This window comes from Schistocerca gregaria, chromosome 11 (assembly GCF_023897955.1).
Source record: "Schistocerca gregaria isolate iqSchGreg1 chromosome 11, iqSchGreg1.2, whole genome shotgun sequence".
Taxonomy (NCBI): domain Eukaryota; kingdom Metazoa; phylum Arthropoda; class Insecta; order Orthoptera; family Acrididae; genus Schistocerca; species Schistocerca gregaria.
In genome coordinates this window covers 79,948,044-79,973,316 of record NC_064930.1, presented here as the reverse complement: position 1 = coordinate 79,973,316, position 25,273 = coordinate 79,948,044, and the positions used below count along the sequence as shown (strand labels likewise).

The window sequence follows — 25,273 nt, the reverse complement described above, 5'->3', positions numbered from 1 at the left end:
GTCTTACGTCATTGGTTCCATACAAAAGATGGTTTTTGCATTCCCCATATCTTCCTTTCCCATTGTCAGCTCCGCATTTCATTGAATTCCACGCACCATACAGTAGTGTCCTTTTGAATATGGTGATTGATTCACGGGTTATTAGTTCATGATTTACAGTATTTTATATCAAAAACTGTTATCGTTCTTGCAAATAATGTTAATCACGATGATACGGGAATAATCGTCATTGTTTGAAATTTCAAGCAACTAATAGGTTCACATCAGCTTTTGGAATGGGTTATCTTTTTCCTCCTCGAAGTGTTGACTCCATATTTTGGGCCGATTACAGCGCTTGCTGTCGCCTGCAACAGATTGACAGAAGCTGCTCATATAATCGTGTTCTATGACTGATTGTATTTTTGGTAGTCTGTTTGGAACTAAGACAGTTATTTTAGTAAGATGACGTACGCCTAGCAATTACTGGCATTATTCGGCGTGGATTTGACCTTGAATTACATTACTGTTCTTTTTCAGTACCCCGTGTGAACTACATAACGAAGATGTCAGCGTCGCAAAGACATTAACACCAATTTTGTGGCGAAATTGCGTGGCCACGCCTGCCTGCCCTGTTGCATACAATGGCTTAACGTAAAAAAATAATAGTACCCGTAGCGGAAGCTGGATGTACTTAACTCTCAAAGATTGACATAAATGACTTGAAATATGTAGGAGCGTGTTTGTGTACCGTTTAAAATCTTGTGGTAGGTCATTGCCAAACTACTCGGCATGACTGGCAAACTGTTTTCCTTGTATGTTTTGCAGTAACGGCAGTATTGAAAAGAAAGGAAAAAAAATTATGGTGTGTGTGCGTGTGTGTGTGACATTACGCAGAAACCGTCGTTCGTAAAGTGTTACTGGCATCTGATTCGTGATTAAAGAGCCATGTCAAATAGGAACTATTAGTTTTATAGCCCTTGTTCAAATTCTTTAACAATAGTTTTAAAAGAATAATACCGAAATGTTATTTATAATGAAGTTTTTGTCTAATTTACCATTTAAGTTACACCATTTGAGGAATTTATCAAGCAGAGTATTTTAGTCAGCACAACCAACTTATTTTCTATTTTCTTGCTTTACCACTTGGCTGTTTTCTTTTCTGAAGAAATTCTGCAAACTCTACTGGGATGCCTTATCTTAGAGGTTAGAAAGTATTGTGGTAGTCCAGTGATCTTTGTTGCAGCTGGAACACTTTCTTGAGCTAATATAGCAGTCCTTCTATGCAGATTCTCACCAGTTTTGTGCAAAAAGTGGAGAAATTACTTGTTTCTTTTATCAATACCTATTCGTAGTGTCACATCTTGGAACAGTTTTAAGCATATTCTTACACGAAGTAGGAAAATGCTGCCCAGTAAACATTGCCAAAAGATTTCTCTACTTCAACAGATGATATAAACATATATTGCTCTCTTCAATCTGTAACCTAAGAAGCCTTTAAAATAAGTAGTGTCATATGTTCCTACATTACTTCAAACTTGAACTGATCTTCCCCGAGGTGAAAACAAAACAGTCTCTCAATAATCACTTTGTCTCATCGTCACTTAACTCAAACATTGTCTCCCCTATACCCCCATTACCTTTCTGTAGCTCAGAACATAAATTTGAACCAAAACCAAACTGACTTTATACTGTCGCTAAAATTATGTGAGAGGTAATCAAAAAGTTTCCATTCGAAGACTGCACAGCCCAGCATAGATATGGTAATACAGCAAAATCCCCATTAGCAGTGATGCAATCACTTCACCAACTCACCATGGTGAAGATAACCATATGGTAAAACACTTATGGCCTGCTGCGTGCAGAAGTCCGTAATTGCCTGCTGTGCATCATCACCACTTAAGGATTGTTCAGGTCTTTTTTATGAAATCCAAGACATAATCATACTGAGAGAGATCGGGACTATACGGTGGGTGCTCGAATGTCTTCCTCTTAGGTCAGTGTAGTGGGTGAGGGTGGCCTCCCAGATTGACGGGTGTCTCGTGTTGAATTGCAACTGTGGTTCACATTTCCACATGTACCACATGCGGGTCAGTAAGGCACAAATGACACAGTAATCCCTTGTCTACACATTGGTGTTTGTATACCCATAACTGAGTCACACTATGTTGCTTATACGCTGCAGCAACCCCCCCCCCCCCCCCCTCAAATGCAAATTTTTATCGCTGTTTATATTTTATTTATACACATTTAGCGTAATGCTGTTTCAACTGTGTAAATTGAACTTAAACCCTATGATCAGTATTTAATTTACCACTTGTCCATCCTTATTTTATTCTCTTCTGACTTAACCATAATTTTGTGTGTCTAGTGCTAACTCTGAAAGAAGCAGCTAAAGCCATACTAAACAGAGAAAAACTTAATAAAGATCATTTCTTTGTGTCTTATTAACTAATGATCAGTTTTGTATTTTAATATCGAGTGTTTTGGTTTTTCGAGACATCATATTAAAAACAAAATTCCAGCAGACGTTTGTCAGGAAAGGGAAGAATTAAAACCGATACAAATATGATAACCTCTGATAGCAAATGGATCATTTTAACCCATCAAAACGGCCTGCTTCCGAATGTACCAGGTGTACGGGTATGAAATGAGTTTTTTTTGTGAAAATGAAACAGATTTTGAATTGAAAAGTAAAAACATATTATTCAAAGTACTGACCATTGCTTTCTATACATTTTCAACACCTTTCTGGCAATTTTTGGGCACAACGCCGATAGAAATGTTAGTCTTTTGAAGCAAACCAATCGCACCCAATTTTCAATGTAGGAACTGAAGTGTTCCTCAACCAATGCGTGTCCCATTGATGTAAACAAATGGTAGTCGGAAGGGACCAAGTCTGGTGAATGTGGCGGGTGGGGTAGCAGCTCCCAGCCAAGTGTTTTTGCTTTGTGTGCAGGTGCATTGTCGCGTAGAAAAATTACTTTCCCATGTCTTCTGGCCCATTCTTGTCTTTTTTCGTTCAATGCATAGTTCAAATTGATCATTTGTTGTCTGTAGCGATTAGTATTCACAGTTCACCGGGTTTTAGAAGCTCATGATACACCACACCTTTCTTATCCCATCAAACACAGAGCATTGTCTTCTTGCCGAATAGATCTGGTTTTGCAGTCGATGTTGATTGTTGTCCCGGATTAACTCATGATTTTTCCCGTTTAGGATTCTTAAAATAAACCCATTTTTCATCACCAGTAACAATTTGATGCAAAATTGATTTTCTTTCATGTCTTTGAAGAAAAATTTGACAAATGGTTTTTCAGTTTTCCGTCTGTCTTTCATTCAATTCATGTGGCACCCATTTTCCACGCTTTCGTATCTTTCCCATAGCTTTTAAATGGTCGGAAATTGATTGTTGTGCAACATTTAGCATTGCTGCCATTTGCTTCTGACTCAAAGTATCACCTTCATCCAATATTGCTTGCAATTCAGAGTCTTTGAACTTTTTTGGTGGTCTTCCACGTTCATTTCTTACATCAAAATCTTTATTTCAGAACTGTTGAAACCATCTTTTGCATGTTGCTTTTGATAGAGCACGATCACCATATCCTTCAACAAGCATTTGATGCGACTCTGCAGCACCTCCCCTCCCCCCCCCCCCCCCCCAATGAAAACAAAGAATTAATGCTTACTGCAAATCATCACTTTCTGGTAGGCCTACAAAACTCTATGGGGTGAAGTGGGGTAAGTGTAACCACGTTTTGGCATAGTTCTACTTTGACACCAAATTGCCAACTTGTTATTGAAGATATGATTTTGAAATTTCTCATGCTTACACTTTTACTTGTTGACTTTTAAACAAAATTGTGTGATGTGAGATTACTCTTGCCCCATGGTTCGGGGCAAGTGTAACCCCGCATCTGTTGTACCTATACACAGCATTGTAAAAGAGACTTGGGTAAGTGACCTGATTACCCAATTTTTACTGAGTTTGAGGATTTTTAAATTATTAAAATATCTTAAATTTTACTCAAGATATGAATTTTTTTGCACACAGTTATTTGTATATTATGAAATACACAGAAAATGTTAGCTAAACTTTACCAGTGGGACTACACTGTCAGACTGTTTCCAATAATAAGCTTTCAAATGACAAATCAGAAGTTCCAGAACATTATGAAATATTGGTTAGCTTGGGAGTGGTTGAGAAAGAACTCTGATATTGGGAGAACTGCAGGGCTCAGTAGATGTAGGCCTATAAAATTCTGAAGGTTGTACAGCTAGAAGCTTCCCAAAAATGTGAGTCCTTTCTATTAGAGATATAGCTTTCACACAGTCTACAATGCATTATTGTGAGCTGACAATGGATTTGTTTCTGCCAAAGACTTGGTATGAGCTACATATCTTTTATATGCCTCCGGATCATCAATTACTTCCCTACTGTAAGGGAATATTCCTGCTTTTTGAAAACCACTTTTCAACAATTCAGGTGGTGTTTCATTCCATACAGCAGTGAGGAGATTGGAAAAGTCACATTTGCTAATTTTTACCCCTTGATGATGCCCCTGGTGACGAGTTAATTTCTGCTCAACATCTGTTTATTCAAACAATGCTTCACATACTGTACTGTAATTGAAATGGTGGCATTCTTTACAGTTCTGAGTTATATTTTATAAAAGGAAACGTGGTTTAAAAATATAGTATACTTAAATAAAAAATAAAATATATCTCACACAAACTCGGTAGACCTACAAATCCAGCACATCAGGTATTCTGGTATCCATATGTACAGGAAGGCCAGTTTAGTTGATCTAGTGTGATGGTAAAAACAAAGTTCGGCTCAAATAAATAAAGATGTTCCGGTAAGTGTGTTTGGGGCAAGTGTATACCCCCACCCCCAGTTACACTTGCCCCACATGGGAAAAAGTTGGGGCAAGTATAACCATGCCTGGCATATCAAGAGCCTTTATCAGTAGAGTAAAACTAATCTCATATTTGAAGTTATCATAAAAAGTTAGTTTGCAACCAAAAAATTGTGCAGTTATCTTTAAAACTGCAAAAAAGACATACCACCAAATTCTGAGAATGTCACTCTCTCGCAGAATGAAAATGTAGATGTCAGTTCAAGTCCAAAAATTAATTACCAATTTGTCAGATTTGACAACTTATGGTTAAATATATAAAAGAAAGGAATAAATTAACATGTGATAGGTCAGAGGTAAAAATACAGCTTCTTTAAGGCACCATAAGCCGTGGTTACAGTAACCCCATGGTTACACTTACCCCACTTCACCCTATTGTTAACACAATGAAAACATATGGTGTTGTTTGTTCCATGACTTGATGTGTACTAAATATCTTTGACAGATGTCATACCAGCCAAACGAAAAAAATTAAGGCTCGTTAACAACAAATGTTCCGTATCGACACATTTGTATCTTAACGCTCATTTCATACTGGTACACCTGCTAGAACGAGGAGTAGGAGTGGGAGTCGGCCACTGACCATTACGGCCGGTCACCTGAAAAGTCCAAAGATGTCAACAAGTCAGATTGCTGAAATAATGCACTATACAAGCGATACGACTTGGCCGAATACCGTATAAAATTTCAGATACAGCTCATTTATCACTGTAATCGACACCTCGTGATGTTGGCTTCACGGTGTTTCCTCTCTCTCTCCTACAGGAATGCCTGCCTTCTGACGCGACTCACAGCTGACAGTGTGTGGTCTGCAGCAGCTGTCTCAGGTAGCGATGTCCCAGCCGCGGAAGACCAACAGCGCAACTCAGCGCCTCAAGCAAGACTACCTGCGTCTCAAGAAGGACCCGGTGCCCTACGTCGTCGCCGAGCCACTGCCGGCCAACATCTTAGAGTGGTAGGCAGTAGTCTGTAAGCTTAACAAACCTCTTTCCTTGGACTGTGCTCGTATTATTAATGGCTTTATAGTAGGTTCTTCACAATTTCACTACTGAAGCGTGCTTTACTAACTGTACTTGGCACGGACTGACTTGGATGCTCTTCATTGACGAGAGTAATAAAGAAAATTATTATTCGATAAAATGTAAACATATTACCTGTTAATTAATAATATAAAAAACAGAAAAAATAAAAGGAACAGAATAATAATAATAATAATAATAATAATAATAATAATGCGTAAGTTTTGTTTAGCTGACTCAGATACAACTATAAAATGCCGAAAATAATAGGAACTGATTCATGAGGATGATTTTTAAGGTTACCAAAGCCAACCAGATCCTTTTTAAAAAAGTGAAATTTTATAATTGTGATAGTTAACGAACTAACAAGTTCTGGCGAAAATTTGCATTTTTATAGACAGGAAGATCAGTTAACTAAAATGTTACCTTCAGTAGTAGGGAAACTACACAGTGAATAATAAAGTTTTGAATATCTTGCTCAATTCAGGAAGTACGTATTCTGAGATACTGTTGTATGGAGGACGTCCCAGGAAGACTGGCTGGAGTTGAGGTGTTTGTTTATATACTGGCCTCTGCTGCAGTCAGGATTGGACTTGGCGATAACTCGTTGTCTGAGATATGGATCATTAGGCAGTTGAACATTGCTAGGCGTGATAGTTCTATCACTTTGAGTTTGAAATAACTTGTTTCTAACTCTGTTAATAAGTGTTGTTGGGCATGCATTTCTTTTATAAATTAATGACGGTGCTCTTTTTACATATTAAAGTGTGTAAAACTAAATTATGGCACCATCTGAATGTAAACATGTGACGCTGTGTTTACAACCGGACATTGAGCCCAGTGACTTATACATATTAATTGCGCATCAGAGCGGAATTAACTGACGACCAAATTGTTGATGTTGTAACTTGAACAACTGAAAAGAACGAGATGATGGTTGCAAATAAGACAATGGACCTGTGGCTTAAGTATCACATTCAGATGATAAAAATGCATTTCATCTAGCCCTTCAGTACATTGAACAAAGCTCTAAATCTACCCCTGTAGACATTTTTATGGGTTAGGAAATGTCAGAACATCGTGACAAAATTGAGGTTGTCGTCTAGTAAGCAAAGCAAAAGAATATTGCAATCTTTCTTCGTCCTGCATAAGAACAGAATTTTTAAAAAAACAATGGTGGGATGTTAAACCCTAATCTTTATTCCTTATTTCTATTTTTTTTTATTTTAACAGTTAAGTGCAAATTAGTTGTCTGTCACTGTACTCTAATAAGGTATGTACAGATATTAAGCTTTCATTTACGGTAACTTTATCTTACCAGATGATACAGATCTAATATAAACTACAAGTACCACTGCACATTACACTTTCATGCAAGATTTTTTAGTGTGTAAACATTTTGTCTGTTTAACATGCAACAATATTTCAGACAGCATTTCCTGTTGAAAATTAATGGTCAATAAATGTCCCTCTGATGAACTGCCCCCTTGTGCATAATGAGGCAGAGTACAAACAAGTAACAAGCATCTTGAGAATAGTCAAGCAAGTCTCTGCTCTGGAATTATATTGAGTCCGATTCGTGAGGTGCCACTTCTGTGGACTGTGTGTGCCGACTTCACTGTGATGCTGCGGTTGCTGTTTGATAGTGCAGCCATCTGGCAGCTGCATTCATCCTGTCAGGTGCTGGCATGGAAAAGTTGAATCATAATGTGATGAGCTGGCACCTCGACTCTTATCTTTGTGGCCGGTACACTAGATGTAGTAACATATGGTTACCACAGGAACTATAACAGATTGTTAGAAGAAGTACAATGAAGTGCCAAAGATACTGCCATAGGTGTGTGTGTTCAAATACAGAGATATGTAAACAGGCAGAATACAGTACTTCGTTCGGCAAAGCCTATATAAGACAAGTGCCTGGCGTGGTTTTTAGATCGGTTACTGCTGCTACAATGGCAAGTTATCAAGATTTAAGTGAGTTTGAATGTGGTGTTATAGTTGGCACACAAGAAATGACACACAGCACATCCAAGGTAGCAATGAAATGGGGATTTTCTGTATGACCATTTCACAAGTGTACTGTGTAAAACAACAAACCTCAGACGTTTCTGTGGATGGAAAAAGATCGTGCAAGGACAGGACTGACAAAGACTGAATGAGAATCGTTCAACGTTCCAGAAGTGCAACAGGTCTGCAAATTGCTGCAGATTTCAATGCTGCACCATCAACAAGTGTCAGCATGCAAACCATTCAATGGAACGTCATCAATACGGGCTTTTGGAGCCCATCTTATGTAGATAACCTCGCTAATCCATGAACCCAGCACGTCAGCAGGGGACTTTTCAAGCTGGTGCACTCCTTATAAGTGTAGATATGACTGACAGGTGACACGTACATAGGTATTGTGTTTGACCCCCTGCATCCATTCATGTACATTGTGCATTCTGATGGGTTTGGACAGTTCCAGCAGGACTGTGAGACACCCCACATGTCCAGAACTGCTATGGAGTGGCTCCAGGAAAACTCTTCTGAGTTTAAGCACTTCTGCTGGCCTCCAAACTCTCCAGACATGAACGGTATTGGGCATATCTGGCATGCCTTGCCACGTGGTATTCAGAAGAGATGTGCACCACCTCGTACTCTTACGGATTTATGAACAGCACTGCAGGATTCAGGGTGACAGTTCCCTCCAGCACTGCTTGATCCATTTGTTGTGACCATGCCACATCGTGTTGTGGCACTTCACGTGCCCGCGGGGGTCCTATGTGATATTAGGCAGGTATACCAGTTTCTTTGGCTCTTCAGTGTATAATACATCTACATCTGCATGGTTACATGGTTACTCTGCAATTCGCACTTAAGTGCCTGGCAGAAGGTTCATCGAACCATTTTCATACTACTTCTCTACCATTCCACTCTCGAATAGCGTGTGGGAAAAAGAAACACCTAAATCTTTCTGTTTGAGCTCTGATTTCTCTTATTTAATTATGATGATCATTTCTCCCTACATAGGTGGGTGCCAACAAAATATTTTCACATTCAGAAGAAAAAGTTGGCAATTGAAATTTTGTAAATAGATTTCACTGCAAAGAAAACCGCCTTTGTTTCAGTGACTGCCACCCCAACTCATGTATCATATCAGTGACACACTTACCCCTATTGCGTGATAACACGAAATGAGCTGCCTTTCTTTGCCACTTTTTCTTTGTCCTCCGTCGATTCTACGTGGTAAGGATCCCACACCGCACAGCACTAGTCCAGCAGAGGACAGACATGTGTAATGTAGGCTCTCTCTTTTAGTGGATTTGTCACATCTTCTAAGTGTTCTTACAATAAAGTGCAGTTCCCCACAATATTATCTGTTTGCTCTTTCCAATTTAAGTTGCTCGTAATTGTAATTCCTAGGTATTTAGTTAAATTGACAGCCCTTAGATTTGTGCGATTTATCGTACACCCAAAATTTATCAGGTTTCTTTTAGTACCCTTATGGATGCCCTCGCACTTTTCTTTGTTTTGTGCCAATTGCCACGTTTCGCACCATACAGAAATTCTCTCTAGATCATTTTGTAATTGAGATGGATCATCTGATGATTTCACTAGATGGTAAATTACAGCGACATCTGCAAACAATCTAAGGGGGCTGCTCAGATTATCATCTAGATGATTTGTGTAAATCAGGAACAGCAGAGGGACTAAGACACTACCTTCCGGAACGCCAGATATCACTTCTGTTCTACTCGATGATTTACTATCTATCACTACGAACTGTGACTATAATAGGTATTAAAATAAGAATTGCAAAGTAACTTGTGAAATTTTCTCAGCATACTATTAATAATTATAATCAGCCGCAACCCCTTGACATTCTGCTGTGACATTTCGACCCAGAGGCATCTGGCCATCTTCACATCTTCAGGTGAGTAGACAACTACCGAAGAGACCAGATGCGTTCACAGTATTTGTGCCGTATCTCGTGCACGCGAAATGTGCTGATGTCTTTCAGTGCATGCATCAGATTATGACATGTGCAGGATAGCCTTATACATTGTGGCAACGACTTTCAACTGGATAAAAACTGGAGACCTGTGATTAAAATTATTCAGTCACAGCGAATCAATGGGCTCATTCGATACTCAGATGAATAGATCATATCTCACTTCCATCACTGAGAGCAGCACATATCACCTGATGCGAGTACTGAAACACACTGGTACATTTTGCTTGCGTAATACTCGGCATAAATACTGTGATTGTACTTCGGCTCTTCAGTAGTTGTCCGCTCACCTGAAGATTGGTGGATATCTCTGGCTGAAATATCGTGGCAGGATTTTGACAGGATCTAGCAGCACACACGGAAATTATTAAAGAAGAATTGCAATGACTGAATCCTTTCAGAAATAAGATTAATTTATTATCAAATGATCATCTTAACATAGAAACGAGAATGACATTTATTATGAGTGTTTTAAGCTTAGGTTCTGAAAGGTGAACCTTGGGGAAACAAAAAAAGTGAAGAGTGGTAGAGATGTGGATATGGAGTAGAGCCGCAAAAAACGTGTGGGCTGAAAGAAAATCTAATGAACAACTACTAAAAGAAATTAAAGAGAGGAGGACATTGATTAACTGAAACAAAAGAGAAAAACTAAATTAAATGGGCACTGAATTAGGCATAACAGCTCCATAAAAAATATCTCGGAAAGAAAAAAATAGACTGGCCCAGAGCATTCGTGTTGTTGTTGTTGTTGTTGTTGTTGTTGTTGTCTGCACTCCAGAGACTGGTTTGATGCCATTCTCCATGCTACTCTGTACTGTGCAAGCTTCTTCATTTCCAATTAACTACTGCAAACTACACCTCTCTGAATCTGCTTAGTGTATTCATATCTTGGTGTCACTCTACAACCTCTACCCTCCACGCTTCCCTCAAGTACAAAATTGGTAATTCCTTGATGCCTCAGAACGTGTCCTACCTATCAATGCCTTCCTTTAGTCAGGTTGTGCCACAAATTCCTCTTTACCCCAATTCTACTCAGTACCTCCTCATTAGTTACATGATCTTCCCATCTAATCTTCAGCATTCTTCTGTAGCACCACATTTCAAAAGCTTCTATACTCTTCTTGTCCAAACTATTTATCGTCCATGTTTCACTTCCATACATGGCTACACTCCATACAAATACTTTCAGAAACAACTTCCTAACACTTAAATCTATACACAATGTTAACAAATTTCTCTTCTTCAGAAATGCTTTCCTTGCCATTGAGAGTATAAATTTTGTATCCTTTCTACTTTGACCACCATCAGTTATTTTGCTCCCCAAATAGCAAAACCCCTTTACTACTTTAAGTGTCTCATTTCATAATCTAATTCCCTGGGAATCACCTGATTTAATTCTACTACATTCCATTATCCTCATTTTGCTTTTGTTGTTGATCATCTCATATCATCCTTGCAAGACACTGTTCATTCCATTCAAGTGCTCTTCCAGGTTGTTTGCTGTCCCCGACAGAATTACCATGTCATCAGCAAACCACAAAGTTTTTATTTCTTCCATAGATTTTAATTCATCTTCTGAATTTTTCTTTTGTTTTCTTCACTGCTTGCTTAATATATAGATTGAATAACATTGGGGATAGGCTACAATCCTGTCTCACTCACTTCCCAACCACTGCTTCCCTTTTATGCCCCTCGACTCTTGTAACTGCCAGCTGGTTTCTGTACAAATTGTAAAGAGCCTTTTGCTCCCTACATTTGTCAAAGAGTATGCCAGTCAACATCGTCAAAAGCTTTCTGTAAGTATACAAATGCTAGAAACGTAGGTTTGCCTTTCCTTATCCTACCTTCTAAGATAAGTCGTAGGGTCAGTATTGCCTCATGCCTTCCAATGTTTCTACGGAATCCAAACTGATCTTCCCCGAGGTCGGCTTCTACCAGTATTTCCATTCATTAGTAAAGAATTCATGTTAGTATTCTGCAGCTGTGACTTATTAAACTGATAGTTGGGTAATTTTCACATTCTTTGGGATTGCAATTATTATATTCTTCTTGAAGTTTGAGGGTATCTCACCTGTCTCATATCTTGCTAACGATGATAGTTTTGTCATTTTTGGCTCTCCCAAGGCCGTCAGTAGTTCTAATGGAATGTTGTCTACTCCTGGGGCCTTGTTTTGACTTAGGTCTTTCAATGCTCTCTCAACTTCTTCACACTTTTCATCTTCATCTACGTCTCCTTCCATTTCCATAATATTGTCCTCAAGTACATCGCCCTTGTATAGACCCTCTATATACTCGTTCCACCTTTCTGCTTTCCCTTCTTTGCTTAGAACTGGGTTTCCACCTGAGCTCTTGATGTTCACACAAGTGGTTCTCTTCTCTCCAAAGGTCTCTTTAAATTTCCTGTAGGCAGTATCTATCGTACGCCTAGTGAGATAAGCCTCTACATCCTTACATTTGTCCTCTAGCCATCCTTGCTTAGCCATTTTGCACTTCCTGTCGATCTCATGTTTGAGACATTTGTATTCCTTTTCATGTGCTTCATTTACTGCATTTTTATATTTTTTTACTTTTATCAATTGAATTCAATATCTCTTCTGTCACCCAACAGTTTCTACTAGCCCATGCCTTTTTATCTATTTGATCCTCTGATGCCTTTACTATTTCTTCTCTCAAAGCCACCCATTCCTCTTCTGCTGTATTTCTTTCCCCTGTTCTTGTCAGTTGGTCCCTAAGACTCTTTCTAAAACTCTACAGTCTCTGGTTCTTTCAGTTCATCCAAGTGCATCTCCTTAAATTCCTACTTTTTGCAGTTTATTCAGTTTTAATCTGCAGTTCACTACAAATAAATTGCAGTCACCCCCAAAAATATCTTAAATTTAAAACCTGCTTCCTAAGTCTCTGTCTTACCATTATATAATCTATCTGAAACCTTCCTGTATCTCCACGCCTCTTCCATGTTTACAGCTTTCTTTCATGATTCTTAAGCCAAGTGTTAGCTATGAGTAAGTTATGTTCTGTGCAAAATTCTACCAGGCAGCTTCCTCTCTCATTCCTTACACCTAGTCCATATTCACCTACTATTTTTCCTTCTCTTCCATTTCCTGCTATCAAATTCCAGTCCTCCATGACTATTAAATTATTGTCTCCCATAACTACCCGAATCATTCCTCTTCATCTTATCGTACATTTCTTCAATCTCTTCATCTACAGCGCTAGTTGGGATATAAACTTTTACTACTGTGGCAAGCATGGGCTTCGTGTCTATCTTTGCTGCAATAATGTGTTCACTGTGCTGAAACTTCCTGGCAGATTAAAACTGTGTGCCGGACCGAGATTCGAACTTGGGACCTTTGCCTTTCGCGGGTAAGTGCTCTACCGACTGAGCTACCCAAGCACGACTCATGCCCCGTCCTCACAGCTTTCTGGAAACATCCCCCAGGCTGTGGCTAAGCCATATCTCCGCAATATCCTTTCTTTCAGGAGTGCTAGTTCTGCATGGTTCACAGGATAGCTTCTGTCAAGTTTGGAAGGTAGGAGACGAGATACTGGCAGAAGTAAAGCTGCGAGGACGGGGCGTGGGCCCTGCTTGGGTAGCTCAGTCGGTAGAGCACTTGCCAGCGAAAGGCAAAGGTGTCGAGTTCAAGTCTCAGTCCAGTACACAGTTTTAATCTGCCAGGAAGTTTCATATCTACATCTACTACATCTACATTCATACTCCGCAAGCCACCCAACAGTGTGTGGCGGAAGGCACTTTACGTACCACTGTCATTACCTCCCTTTTCTGTTCCAGTCGCGTATGGTTCGCGGGAAGAACAACTGTCTGAAAGCCTCCGTGCGTGCTCGAATCTCTCTAATTTTACATTCGTGATCTCCACGGAAGGTATAAGTAGGGGGAAGTAGTATATTCGATACCTCATCCAGAAACGCACCCTCTCGAAACCTGGCGAGCAAGCTACACCGCGATGCAGAGCGCCTCTCTTGCAGAGTCTGCCACTTGAGTTTGCTAAACATGTCCGTAACGCTATCACGGTTACCAAATAACCCTGTGACGAAATGTGCCGCTCTTCTTTGGATCTTCTCTATCTCCTCCGTCAACCCGATCTGGTACTGATCCCACACTGATGAGCAGTACTAAAGTATAGGTCGAACGAGTGTTTTGTAAGCCACCTCCTTTGTTGATGGACTACATTTTCTAAGGACTCTCCCAATGAACCTCAACCTGGTACCCACTTTTCCAACAATTAATTTTATATGATCATTCCATTTCAAATCATTCCGCATGCATACTCCCAGATATTTAACAGAAGTAACTGCTACCAGTGTTTGTTCCGCTATCATATAATCATACAATAAAGGATCCTTCTTTCTGTGTATTTGCAATACATTACATTTGTCTATGTTAAGGGTCAGTTGCCACTCCCTACACCAAGAGCCTATCCATTGCAGATCTTCCTGCAGTTCGCTACAATTTTCTAATGCTGCAACTTCTCTGTATACTACAGCATCATCTGCGAAAAGCCGCATGGAACTTCAGACACTATCTGCTAGGTCATTTATATATATTGTGAAAAGCAATGGTCCCATAACACTCCCCTGTCGCACGCCAGAGGTTACTTTAACGTCTGTAGACGTCTCTCCATTGATAACAACATGCTGTGTTCTGTTTGCTAAAAACTCTTCAATCCAGCCACACAGCTGGTCTGATATTCCGTAGGCTCTTACTTTGTTTATCAGGCGACAGTGCGGAACTGTATCGAACGCCTTCCGGAAGTCAAGGAAAATAGCATCTACCTGGGAGCCTGTATCTAATATTTTCTGGGTCTCATGAACAAATAAAGCGAGTTGGGTCTCACACGATCGCTGTTTCCGGAATCCATGTTGATTCCTACAGAGTAGGTTCTGGGTTTCCAAAAACGACATGATACTCGAGCAAAAAACATCTTCTAAAATTCTACAACAGATCGACGTCAGAGTTGTAGGTCTATAGTTTTGCGCATCTGCTCGACGACCCTTTTTGAAGACTGGGACTACCTGTGCTCTTTTCCAATCATTTGAAACCTTCCGTTCCTCTAGAAACTTGCGGTACATGGCTGTTAGAAGGGGGGGCAAGTTCTTTCGCGTACTCTGTATAGAATCGAATTGGTATTCCGTCACGTCCAGTGGACTTTCCTCTGTTGAGTGATTTCAGTTGCTTTTCTATTCCTTGGACATGCACACTCTGCTGCAGAGTGAAAATCTCATTCTGTTCACTATGCTGTTTGTACTAGCTTACCCACACTCTTATTTTTTTATTCATTATTAAAAACCACACCTGCATTACTCATATTGGATTTTGTATTTATAACCCTGTATTGCTACCAAACTTCAGTAATTCCCACTGTGTCTAATTTTAACCTGTCCATTTCTCTTTTTAAATTTTCTAACCTGCGTGCCCGATTGCGGCATCTGTCCCTGGCCGAGTACACATTCTTTCTTTGTCTCACATTTTGATTTGTTATTCATTTTAAAATGATGGATACTAGACAGACTTTTCAGCAGTATAGAAAGAGACTATTAAAGGAAAACATTTGGTTTCACTGATGCAGGCACTATGCTGTCACGGGTCCCGAAGGAACGCCGTACGAGGGTGGGATCTACCACGGAAAGTTGGTCTTTCCAAGAGAATTTCCATTCAAGCCGCCCAGCATTTACATGACAACACCAAATGGCAGGTGAGTAGATGGCTACCAAAATAGCTTGCAATCTGATGTTTCATGTTGGATCCTTCCACTTTCCAGTATCCCATCTTTGTCTCGTTTTTTGTAAGTGACAGTTAAAAATTTGTTACTACCAAAATTCTACATCTGTATGTGTACTCACAAGCAAGTGCACAGGGTGGCCACATAATCTCTTTCCACCTGAAATAAATGTGTTTAACGATGTAAGATGACGATGATATAATTTGATAGGTTAAAATCTACTTGGCAAGCGACACACGTAAGTTACAAAGATGTGCAAACTTTCGGAGCCGACAGCTACTTCTTCTGGCAGCAGGGTTGAGTGAGAAAGAAGAGGGACGCTGCAAAAGACTTGGTAAGGTTTCGCAAATAGGGAGTTAGAGAAAAGTTGCTCAGCACCCCAGGCTGTCCAACTATATATTTTCAAATATTGATTATTGTTGTAAAATGGTAAGATCATTTAAGATCTGAACTTCGCATCATAAACACTAATAAGGCAGTAGTGCTCCTTGTTTGAATTGCAATGTGATCGTCGCGTAACTGCCCAGGTAGGAGAATAAAGTCTATACATTGACCACTTTGTTATTTTCAGTCCTGTGTTCAGTGAAAAGCAATGACAGACACCAGAAACTTTGGAGATGTATTTAATGGCAAGTATTTTGATCAATAAATTGAAGCACAAAAATGAAAATATTACACAGGTGACAGGTAAGTTTCACAGATGATGTGGTAAGGAGCCACCAAGTCTTCAGACTTGTGTCCGTCGGAGAAGAAAGCTTTGTGCCTGGAAAATGTTTTGGATGCTTCCCCACTCTGGCCGTCAGTCAGCTGAAGGAAAACGTATGCTGAAGTTTGTGCATTAGTGATCTGCTCACTCTGGAAGTCAACCAGAAAGTGTGCTGTAGAACTTGGAATGAAAAGGAGTACAGTGCAGCTTCATGTAAAAATGGACCTCGTCATGCACAGTATCTGCAAGTGCTATGAAAATTATGATGAAATAGCTGTGTGTGTGTGTGTGTGTGTGTGTGTGTGTGTGTGTGTGTGTGTGTGTGAAGGACTTTCAGTTCATGGTGGAGGGTTTTCTGGGAGGAGAAGTGTGACTTCTGTATTTGCCTCTGTGTGTGTCCTAATCTGAGAATCTTGCTCTCAGGGTGCCCACATAGGATATGAGATAGTGGCAGCAGAATTATTGTGTGGGCTGCATTGAGTACCAGTTTTTTTTTCAATGTTCCTAACAGGGTTTTGCGAGAACCGTCATCATCTTTCTTCTGAGGATTCAGATTTATGTTCCCCAATTGTTTCCGTTACACTTTCTTACAACCAGTACTGTCCCATTACAGTCTAAGCAATTAGTTTGATGCCTGTTGTCATGTGTACTTGATAAGCATTGCAAACATTGGAACATTACTCAAGAATTTGTTTTGCTAATATCTAAAAAGATATAAGATGACATTGATAAAACAGAACAAAGGTAGTGGAATGTAGTAAAATCAAGTGATTAGGGAATTAAATTGGGAAGCAAGACACTAAAACAGTAGACAAGGTTATCTTTTTGGGCTGTAAGAAATGTATAATGGCGAAAGTGTATAGGATATAAAAGTAGATTGGCAAAATAAGGAAAGCATTTCTGAAGAGAAATTTAACACTGGATATACAGGGTGTCACAAAATAATATATACACTCTTTGAAACTAAAAATTTCTTTAATTAAAGGACATAAAAGTACAGTACAGTGTTTGTGGTATACCTTAAGGTCCACGTAAAGGTGGTAAATATTCAAAATGGCCTCCGTCAGCCGCAATACGCCATCGACAATGAGAGAACAGAGTGACATGCCAACTGTATTGCTCCTGATGGAATAGCATAACAGGCCTCCTCAATTTTCACTCTGAGCATCCAGTGTTTGTGGCCTTGCAGTGTAAACTGTGTTCTTGAGTACCCCACAGACATAAGTCTAGAGGAGTTAAATCAGGGGATCAACCTGGAAACTCTACCCTCACTCTTTGTCCTATCCATCTTCCAGGGAATGTAAAACTGATGAATAACCTCACATCAGTGTGAAAGTGATGTGGTGCACTGCCCTGTTGAAAGCAATAGTCTTCATTTTCCAAAAAGTCATTAAGGCCAGGAGTTGTCATTTGCAGCATTTCTAAGCAAGAGTCACCTGTGACAGAGTTTTCAAAGTATTACAGCCCAATTAACCATCCAGAAGATCGACCACACTAGATTCATACACCTGGTAGATTAACATGTCTTTCTTGTGTTATGTACGGGTTCTCACTGGCCCAGTACACGCAATTATGGTAGTTCATTGTTCCATTAAGTTTAAAGGTCACTTCGTCTGACCAAAGAATTAGATCACGAAGATGTTGCTCTTCTTGACATCTGTTAATGAACCACTCACAAAATTCACTTCACCTATTAAGATCATCTGCATTAAGAGCATGGAAAAGTCTTTGAATGTAAGGCTTCTGAGCCCACTGAACTCTATGAACACTGCATTTATAGGTCCCAGTCTCAGGAGAGCATTGTCTTGCACATTTATTCAGGATTGTGTGTATGCCTGGATCACTGCATCAACCCTTTCATTGTTGCTGAACATGTCTTTCTTCCACACTGTCCCTTCTTCAAATCTTGTACTGTTCCTCTGATGTCAAACTAGTCTCAGATTCTTGCAGTTGTTACCCTTGGTGGTGATGGTGTTCCAAATTCAGCCCTCCATCATCATAATACCTCGCTCACATTCTCTGTTTTCCAGGAACACTTCAGCTTGCATTGCTGTTGAGGCAACAATAACATGATGTTTACGGCCCTGGAACAAGAGAGTGGTGTTGTGTTTTTCATTGTCTTCTTAATAATTACCCACAAAAACTGCATTTTTATCTCCTTTAATTAAAGAGGGATTGAATTTCAAAAATTATTTGTTTTGGGACACCCTGTATATTTGTGTTAGGAAGTCTTTCAGAAGGCCTTTGTCTGGATTTTAGCTTTGTACAGAAGTGAAATATGGACAATAAGCACCTCAAACAAGAAGAGGATACAAGCTTTTAAAATGTGGTGCTAAGGAGAATGCTGAAGATCATAATCTGTTCAAAACTACTTGATAGTTCACACACGTCACATGCCACTACAGTGTTGCAACATCGGCTGACAGCTACTCCTCGGTCATAGGTGACAAGCGAGTAAGGCACATAACTTAACAAATGTTTTTGTCAGTGTGTAACATTGAGGATTGTTTGAAGTGGTCACCATGAGGTATGCTCAGAAATGCGAGATCCTCTGTCGAAAGCTGATTTTAAGTGACCGATGATGAAAGTATGGCAAGCAATGCATTTTGTAGCCTTGAAATTAAACTCTTGTCATAAGCTGACCAGAACCTCGAAATGTGTAATGTATCCAAGTAAACTGTGGTCAGCAATTGCAGAACAACTTAAATAACAGTTGCATTTTCACAGTGATTAAAGCTAACCTGTAATTGCAAACTAAAGAAAAAAAATTGGTTTCACTGCTAAAAGCAAACTGTAATTTCTCGCTGTTATTACATGTTACCTGAAACTATTCTCACACTGGCTACATGTGCTGCTGCGTTATGAAGCAATGAGCAGTCATTGTTGGCACTTGGTTGCAGATTATAGGCAATGCAGGCATATTTTAAACTAAAAAAAAATAGGGAGAAAGTACGAGCAAATAAAGAAGTCCATATGGTGATGAAAATGATGTGGCAAAGTATTAGAAATAAGAAATCTTTGAACAAAAGTAATAATCAAAACATTTTTGACTAGATTTAGAGATAAAAACAAATTATGCAACATTTAAATAGATAAAATTACCTCCTTTGTTATGTTCCTATGCTAACTAACAACACTACATTAAATAGCTGTAAATACAACTGTTGTTACAGAATTGCAGTGAGTAATTGCTCTCTTTAAAACTTCAGCTTCATACAGTGGTGGGCAAAGCTTATCTAATAATGTAAGCTGATCTGTCTGATTATGGTCACTGTATATGTGATACTGAATTGTGTCTTTTGCGGAAGTGTCCAGTAGTGTTGGGTTAATGCTGCCTATGAAACTGTGTATGTCATTAACATCATTTGTGTGTGTGTGTGTGTGTGTGTGTGTGTGTGTGTGTGTGTGTGTGTGTGTGTGTGTGTGTGTGTGTGTGTGTGTGTGTGTGTGTGTTTAGTGACAAAGGCTGTGGCTGAAAGCTATATGTGAGTGTCTTTTGTGTCTTGCGGTGAGTAGCAATCTATCTTTCCCTACATTGTTGAAAAGATGAGGTTCATCACATTTTGGATTGAAATGCGAAGACATTCTAGGTGTTACAGATGTTAACTCACCATTGCTGCTATTAGGTGACCTCACTGCCAAAACTGGCCCTGCCTCATTTCACAGTTGGCACTTTCTTGCGTTGTCGTTACCATTTGTTGCGTGCACATTTCCCTTGTCCCCAACCTGCTGCAACAGCTCAGCTCGCGAGTGAGAGACGGATCAGGTGCGCCTGCTCGTGTTCAAAACCAGTGAGATCTTTAAAATAAATCATAGAGAGTAATCATCGTGTAACACTTCAGAGGTGTATACTTACACCTGAAATTACATTTACATCTGTGGATTATGATGGAGAATTGGGTTATACTGAGTAACTTGTTAGTTTCAAATAGAACAATACCAGATGTAATGTAACAGAAGACAACAATGGATGGTTTTATTGTTGTTGTATTTGTTAGCTTCATTCCGAAAAACTGGTTCATTGCTTCTCCCCACACTATTACATCCTGAACAAACCTCATCATCTCTACATAACTCCTGCAGCCCATCCACTTGAACCTGCTTTTAGTAGTCAAGCATTGCTCTCTTCATATAATTTTTATGCCTCCCCCCTTCTATACTACTGTTGATAGCAGTGATTATAAGTAGCACTTACTTAATCGTGTGACCAGCTAAGTTAGCCACAGTTGGGATCCAGTGCTTGTGTGTGAAATGCAAGGCATGTATAATGTTTTTGAAGTGCAAAGTTTTGTGTTGCAGGTTCAAGACGAATACTCGACTGTGCCTGTCTATCAGCGACTTCCACCCTGACTCATGGAACCCTGCATGGAGTGTGTCCACAATTCTCACCGGCCTCCTTAGTTTTATGGTACGTCTGCTGTGTGTTTTGCAATTAGATGTTTCTTTCACTGTGTTGAGGTGCAGAGTGGATTGACTAGTGTTGTTCTAACTGCAGTTCTCGCTGAAATACTTCTCATCAAGAGAGATTCATCATACTAGGAGAGTGATTTAGTTTCTGCCATGGAATACTTAGCTCTGAATCATTGAATCTCCTCCACCAATAAATTCCATTAGGGGATGTTTATTACAGATTTTCCAGGCTTTCAGTTGTGACGAAAACTTGGATGTTAAAATAATATTTTCCAACACACTGATGAATCTTTTTTTTTTAACAGCAGACTTATTTTCCTTAAGCTTTTACAAGCGCGACCGCCACGGTCGCAGGCTCGAATCCTGCCTCGGGCATGGATGTGTGTGATGTCCTTAGGTTAGTTAGGTTTAAGTAGTTCTAAGTTATAGGGGACTGATGACCTCAGATGTTAAGTCCCATAGTGCTCAGAGCCATTTTTGAACCAAGCATTTACAAAGATATTGACACACAAACAGTTTCCTACCAACATGACTGACAAAACAGCAACTGTGATAGATTTTGCGTCATTACACAGGCCAAACAGTTACTGACTTAAAGTGCTTTGCACTACTCAATATATACCCTATTTTAAAAATGTATGTTCTTTGGCCTATTGTCAAAAACAGTTACATTTACTAATTTATACTGAAAAGTTAATGATTTACAACAAATTGTTAGGACAGTTTTAAAGGCGATAAGTAGTGATTCATTCTGAATACAAAAAAATACCTATCTTAAAATTGCTATTTACATCTTGATTTCACATCGGATTTTATTCCTAACACTAATTACGGTATAGTACAAAACGCCATTTCAGGGTAAAGTTCTGTATGATATTTTCGTAGTAACAAAATTACTGAAAATTAATAGTGTTTACATCAGAATGTTTGAGAATTGTTAGGGAAAAAGTTAAATACAAGTGATCTAATTTTTTCCAAATTAATTATTGATTTAATTAAGACAGATATTTCTCCTAACGTGCAATCATGAGAATGGAATTACAAATTTTGCTGGAGTTCACAACAGGGATTTCTAACTAATTATGAGTTTCCGTTAATATCAGTTAAATGATCTGAAATAATTTTGATGTTGATTTGTTATGCAAGGGAACCATACAGTTTAATTCGCTGGTAGAAATTAAGAAAAACTGTACTTCCATCATTTGCTCATTACATATTGTGGGTTGGGTAGTACACAATCTGCTACACTTTTTGTGGTATCGAAGAATACATTAACTATCCTATAACTAGTCCTGTTACAATTGCTAGCTTACTTTCTCTCAGTTCGTGACGCGACCCTTCATTAATTGTGACCAGAAAGCCACTTATAACACTATTCTGTATAATTTTGTGTCTATGAACTATACGGAATTTAGAATGACACTTCAGTGTTGTTGCCTGCCCAGTTTTGTCCCTCCCCCCTACCCTCCTCTCCCCTCTCCTGCCCCCTCCCCTTTACACTCACCTGAGCAATTTATACAGTGATGCGCAAGACTTACGGGTGAAAGCAAATTGCAGTGCCAAGTAACATTACTCGACGAAACTTGGATCGTATCTACGAAGAATTACTACAGTGTAGTACACAAGGTAACTGGAAGAAATACGCGATGAGACTTACAGAAATGGCACTTTCATTCGAATGCAAAAATTGGACTGCAGTGACCACGATTCAGGATGATCCCCCTCTATATTATAAAACATGGTACGTGGTTCTTAATAGAAGATACACACTCTGCAATGTGTTCCCGTGCTGGCCGCAACATGTGCAAGGGGTTCTTATGGTAAAATGTTCAGTTCCTCCACCAGTGAAGTGAACAGCTACTGGATGGTCAGTAGGGCATGTGCACATACCGTAGTACATCTTCTAAACATCCCACACATGCTTGATGGGTTTTAAGTCCGGGAATGGGCAAGCTGACTTCACCGAATATCCTCTCATTCCGAGAGCCACTTCACTTGTGTCGTTCGGTACGGTCGCCTATTGTTGTCCGTGAAATATAAAGTGGAGCTGGATGCACCCCTGAAAAGATGTACAGGTGTGAAAGGAGTACAGTGTCACAATAACGTTGACTGGTGAATGTACCGCGTTCAAAGATTTGGAAGTCAGTATGCACGTGCAACATCATACCTCCTCACCATAACATCACCGAAACGATTATAACCTCACCAGTCAGCATTGTCGTGACACTCCACTCCTCACCCACGTGCATCTTTTCCGGTGTGCATACATCTATGTCTATACTGTGCAAACCGTCGTGTGGTGCATGGCACAGTGTACATACCATTGTAGCAATTACTCGGGTTTCTTCCTGTTCCATTCACGTATCAAGTGTGGGAAGAATGATAGTTTGAATGCCTCTGTGTGTGTGCAGTAGTTATTCTTATCTTATTCTCACAAACCCTTTGTGAGCATTGTGTAGGGGTTGTTGTGTATTCCTAGAGTCACCATTTAAACCCAATTCTTGAAACTTTGTTAATAGAACTTCTCAGGATAGTTCACATGTATCTTCAAGGGTCTTCCAGTTAAGTTTGTTCAGTATCTCTGTGACACTGTCCAACAGATTAAACAAACGTGTGACCATTTGTGCTGCCCTTGTCTATATACGTTTAATATAACCTAGTACCTCTAATTGGTATGGAGCCTAAACACAATTTTAATAGTAACCCCAGACTTTTTTGCAGGTAATGCAGTTATCTATAATGAAGTGCTATCTGGTTGATTCCCGGAAATCAAGAATTACGACACCTGCCAGACTGCCTTCACCTGTTCCTTTCAGAATGAGAAAAGTGCGACTTGGGTTCCACATGATAGATTTTATCAGAATTCATGCTGTTTGGCATGGAGGTCAGTCTCTACAAGAATGCAGTTTTATATTTTTGTTCCAAACTCTGTAAAAGACTACATTGCATTCCAACTCCTTAAACATTCCCGGTGTATTAATTGATGATATTCCTATTGGGTCTCCAGCCTTAACATAACGTCATCTTGATACAATATTTCAGAATTTCAGCTGCCCACAGTCTTAAAACAGACTTCTTTTCAGAGATATGTTGATGATACGTTCATGGTATGGCCATATGGGAGGGATGCTCTGGGTCATTTCCTAGATAATTTTCATCGTCTGCATCCCAATATTTAATTTCACGGTGGAAGTTGATAAGGTTGGAAAACTTCAGTTTTTAGATGGTTTGGTCTGTCTACAAGAGGAATGATGGGACATTAGAACTGTGTTTATTGTGAGTCCTTACACACAGACCTATATCTTCATATGTCAAGTTGTCATCCATCATACCATTGCAAAGGGGTTCTATGTACATTGGTAAAAAGAACTTATCCCATCTCAGTTGCAGAGTGTTTCACACGAGAATTCCATCACCTAAAAGCAGTGATCAAGCAGAATGGTTATACTGACAGTCAGATCCACTGTGCTCTACAGATGGAACCTTCACAGGAACAGACAGAAGGTAAAGCAAATTGGTGGCATTCCTCCCTTTTGTGGGACACCTGTCTTCAAAAATAGGAAGGGTTTTAAGGAGATTTGATATTAAAAGTGTATTCCGGCCACCAGCCAAGACCGTAGCGCTGCTTGGCTTGGTGAAGGCAGGGCAAATCAAGGTTTCTGACCCGGGTGGCAATTTTTTAGGGGAAGGGGCAACTTCATATTCTTGAGGGGGAAAAAAACCTTGTTTCACTAAGTGCCTAGCATCCAGTTAGTCTAACAATTATTGATATGATTTTGAAACTCATCCCTGTTGGTTTTGAACATTTTTGAACACATTTTAAGTTAATTTCTGAATGAATCATAAGTTGAGTTTTGAATGTGTGCATAGTGTATGTGATGTATCTGTCAGGGGATTCCTTGTTGCAGCTAGAAATAAACTTTCATGCAGACAAAGGGGGATGGGGCTATACAAGCTGAGTGGAGTAAAGTCAAACGGATGAATGCCAATTGCTGCCTGTTGATGTGGTTAACTGGGTTTGCGAATGATCAGCATTGTTACAATTTACTAGCAAAATCTGTAGATTCAGACTGCCAGAGTGAAAATAAATGACTAACAGCAGTAACAGGTAGAAAAGATTACGTATTATCTTCTGATTAGACTCTCATTTGAAAATCAACTCTCTGGTGACAAGCCATGTAGAAGAATTTCGAGCCCAGAAGATCAGTCATTTGTGCTGTCATTAAAAATTTTACTGGCACATTTGTGTGGTATATCTTAAAGTGAAACATCGCAAAAAAGATCAACATTATATGTGAAAGCTTAGCTTCTCACAGCTTATTAACCTTAGAGACCAATATTATATGTGAAAGCTGTGCTTTTCTTGTAGCATACTGTTTATATTAATCTAAACCATTAACTTTTCCTGTTTGTTTTTTCGCACTGCTTAACAGTGACGTTGCTATTGGCTGACTACATCACGTGTCCTATGCTCTGAATGTCTGTCGTCAGCTGGCGAGATCATGGTACAT

General features: G+C 39.5%; 1 protein-coding gene across 5 annotated transcripts in view; it reads left to right on the top strand.

Annotated features, from left to right (window-relative positions):
• Positions 1–25,273, top strand: part of LOC126295464 (ubiquitin-conjugating enzyme E2 J2) — a 45,678-nt gene that overhangs the window by 544 nt on the left and 19,861 nt on the right. For 4 of the 5 annotated variants that reach the window (XM_049987997.1, XM_049987994.1, XM_049987996.1 and 1 more), the window contains exons 2-4: positions 5,661–5,850; positions 15,494–15,619; positions 20,652–20,760. In XM_049987997.1, coding sequence (XP_049843954.1) covers positions 5,729–5,850; positions 15,494–15,619; positions 20,652–20,760 — 357 coding nt within the window. In that variant the 5' untranslated portion in view covers positions 5,661–5,728. Of the gene's footprint in view, positions 1–458; positions 744–5,660; positions 5,851–15,493; positions 15,620–20,651; positions 20,761–25,273 lie in introns of those variants that run through there. The other variant, XM_049987998.1, reaches the window with a different exon arrangement.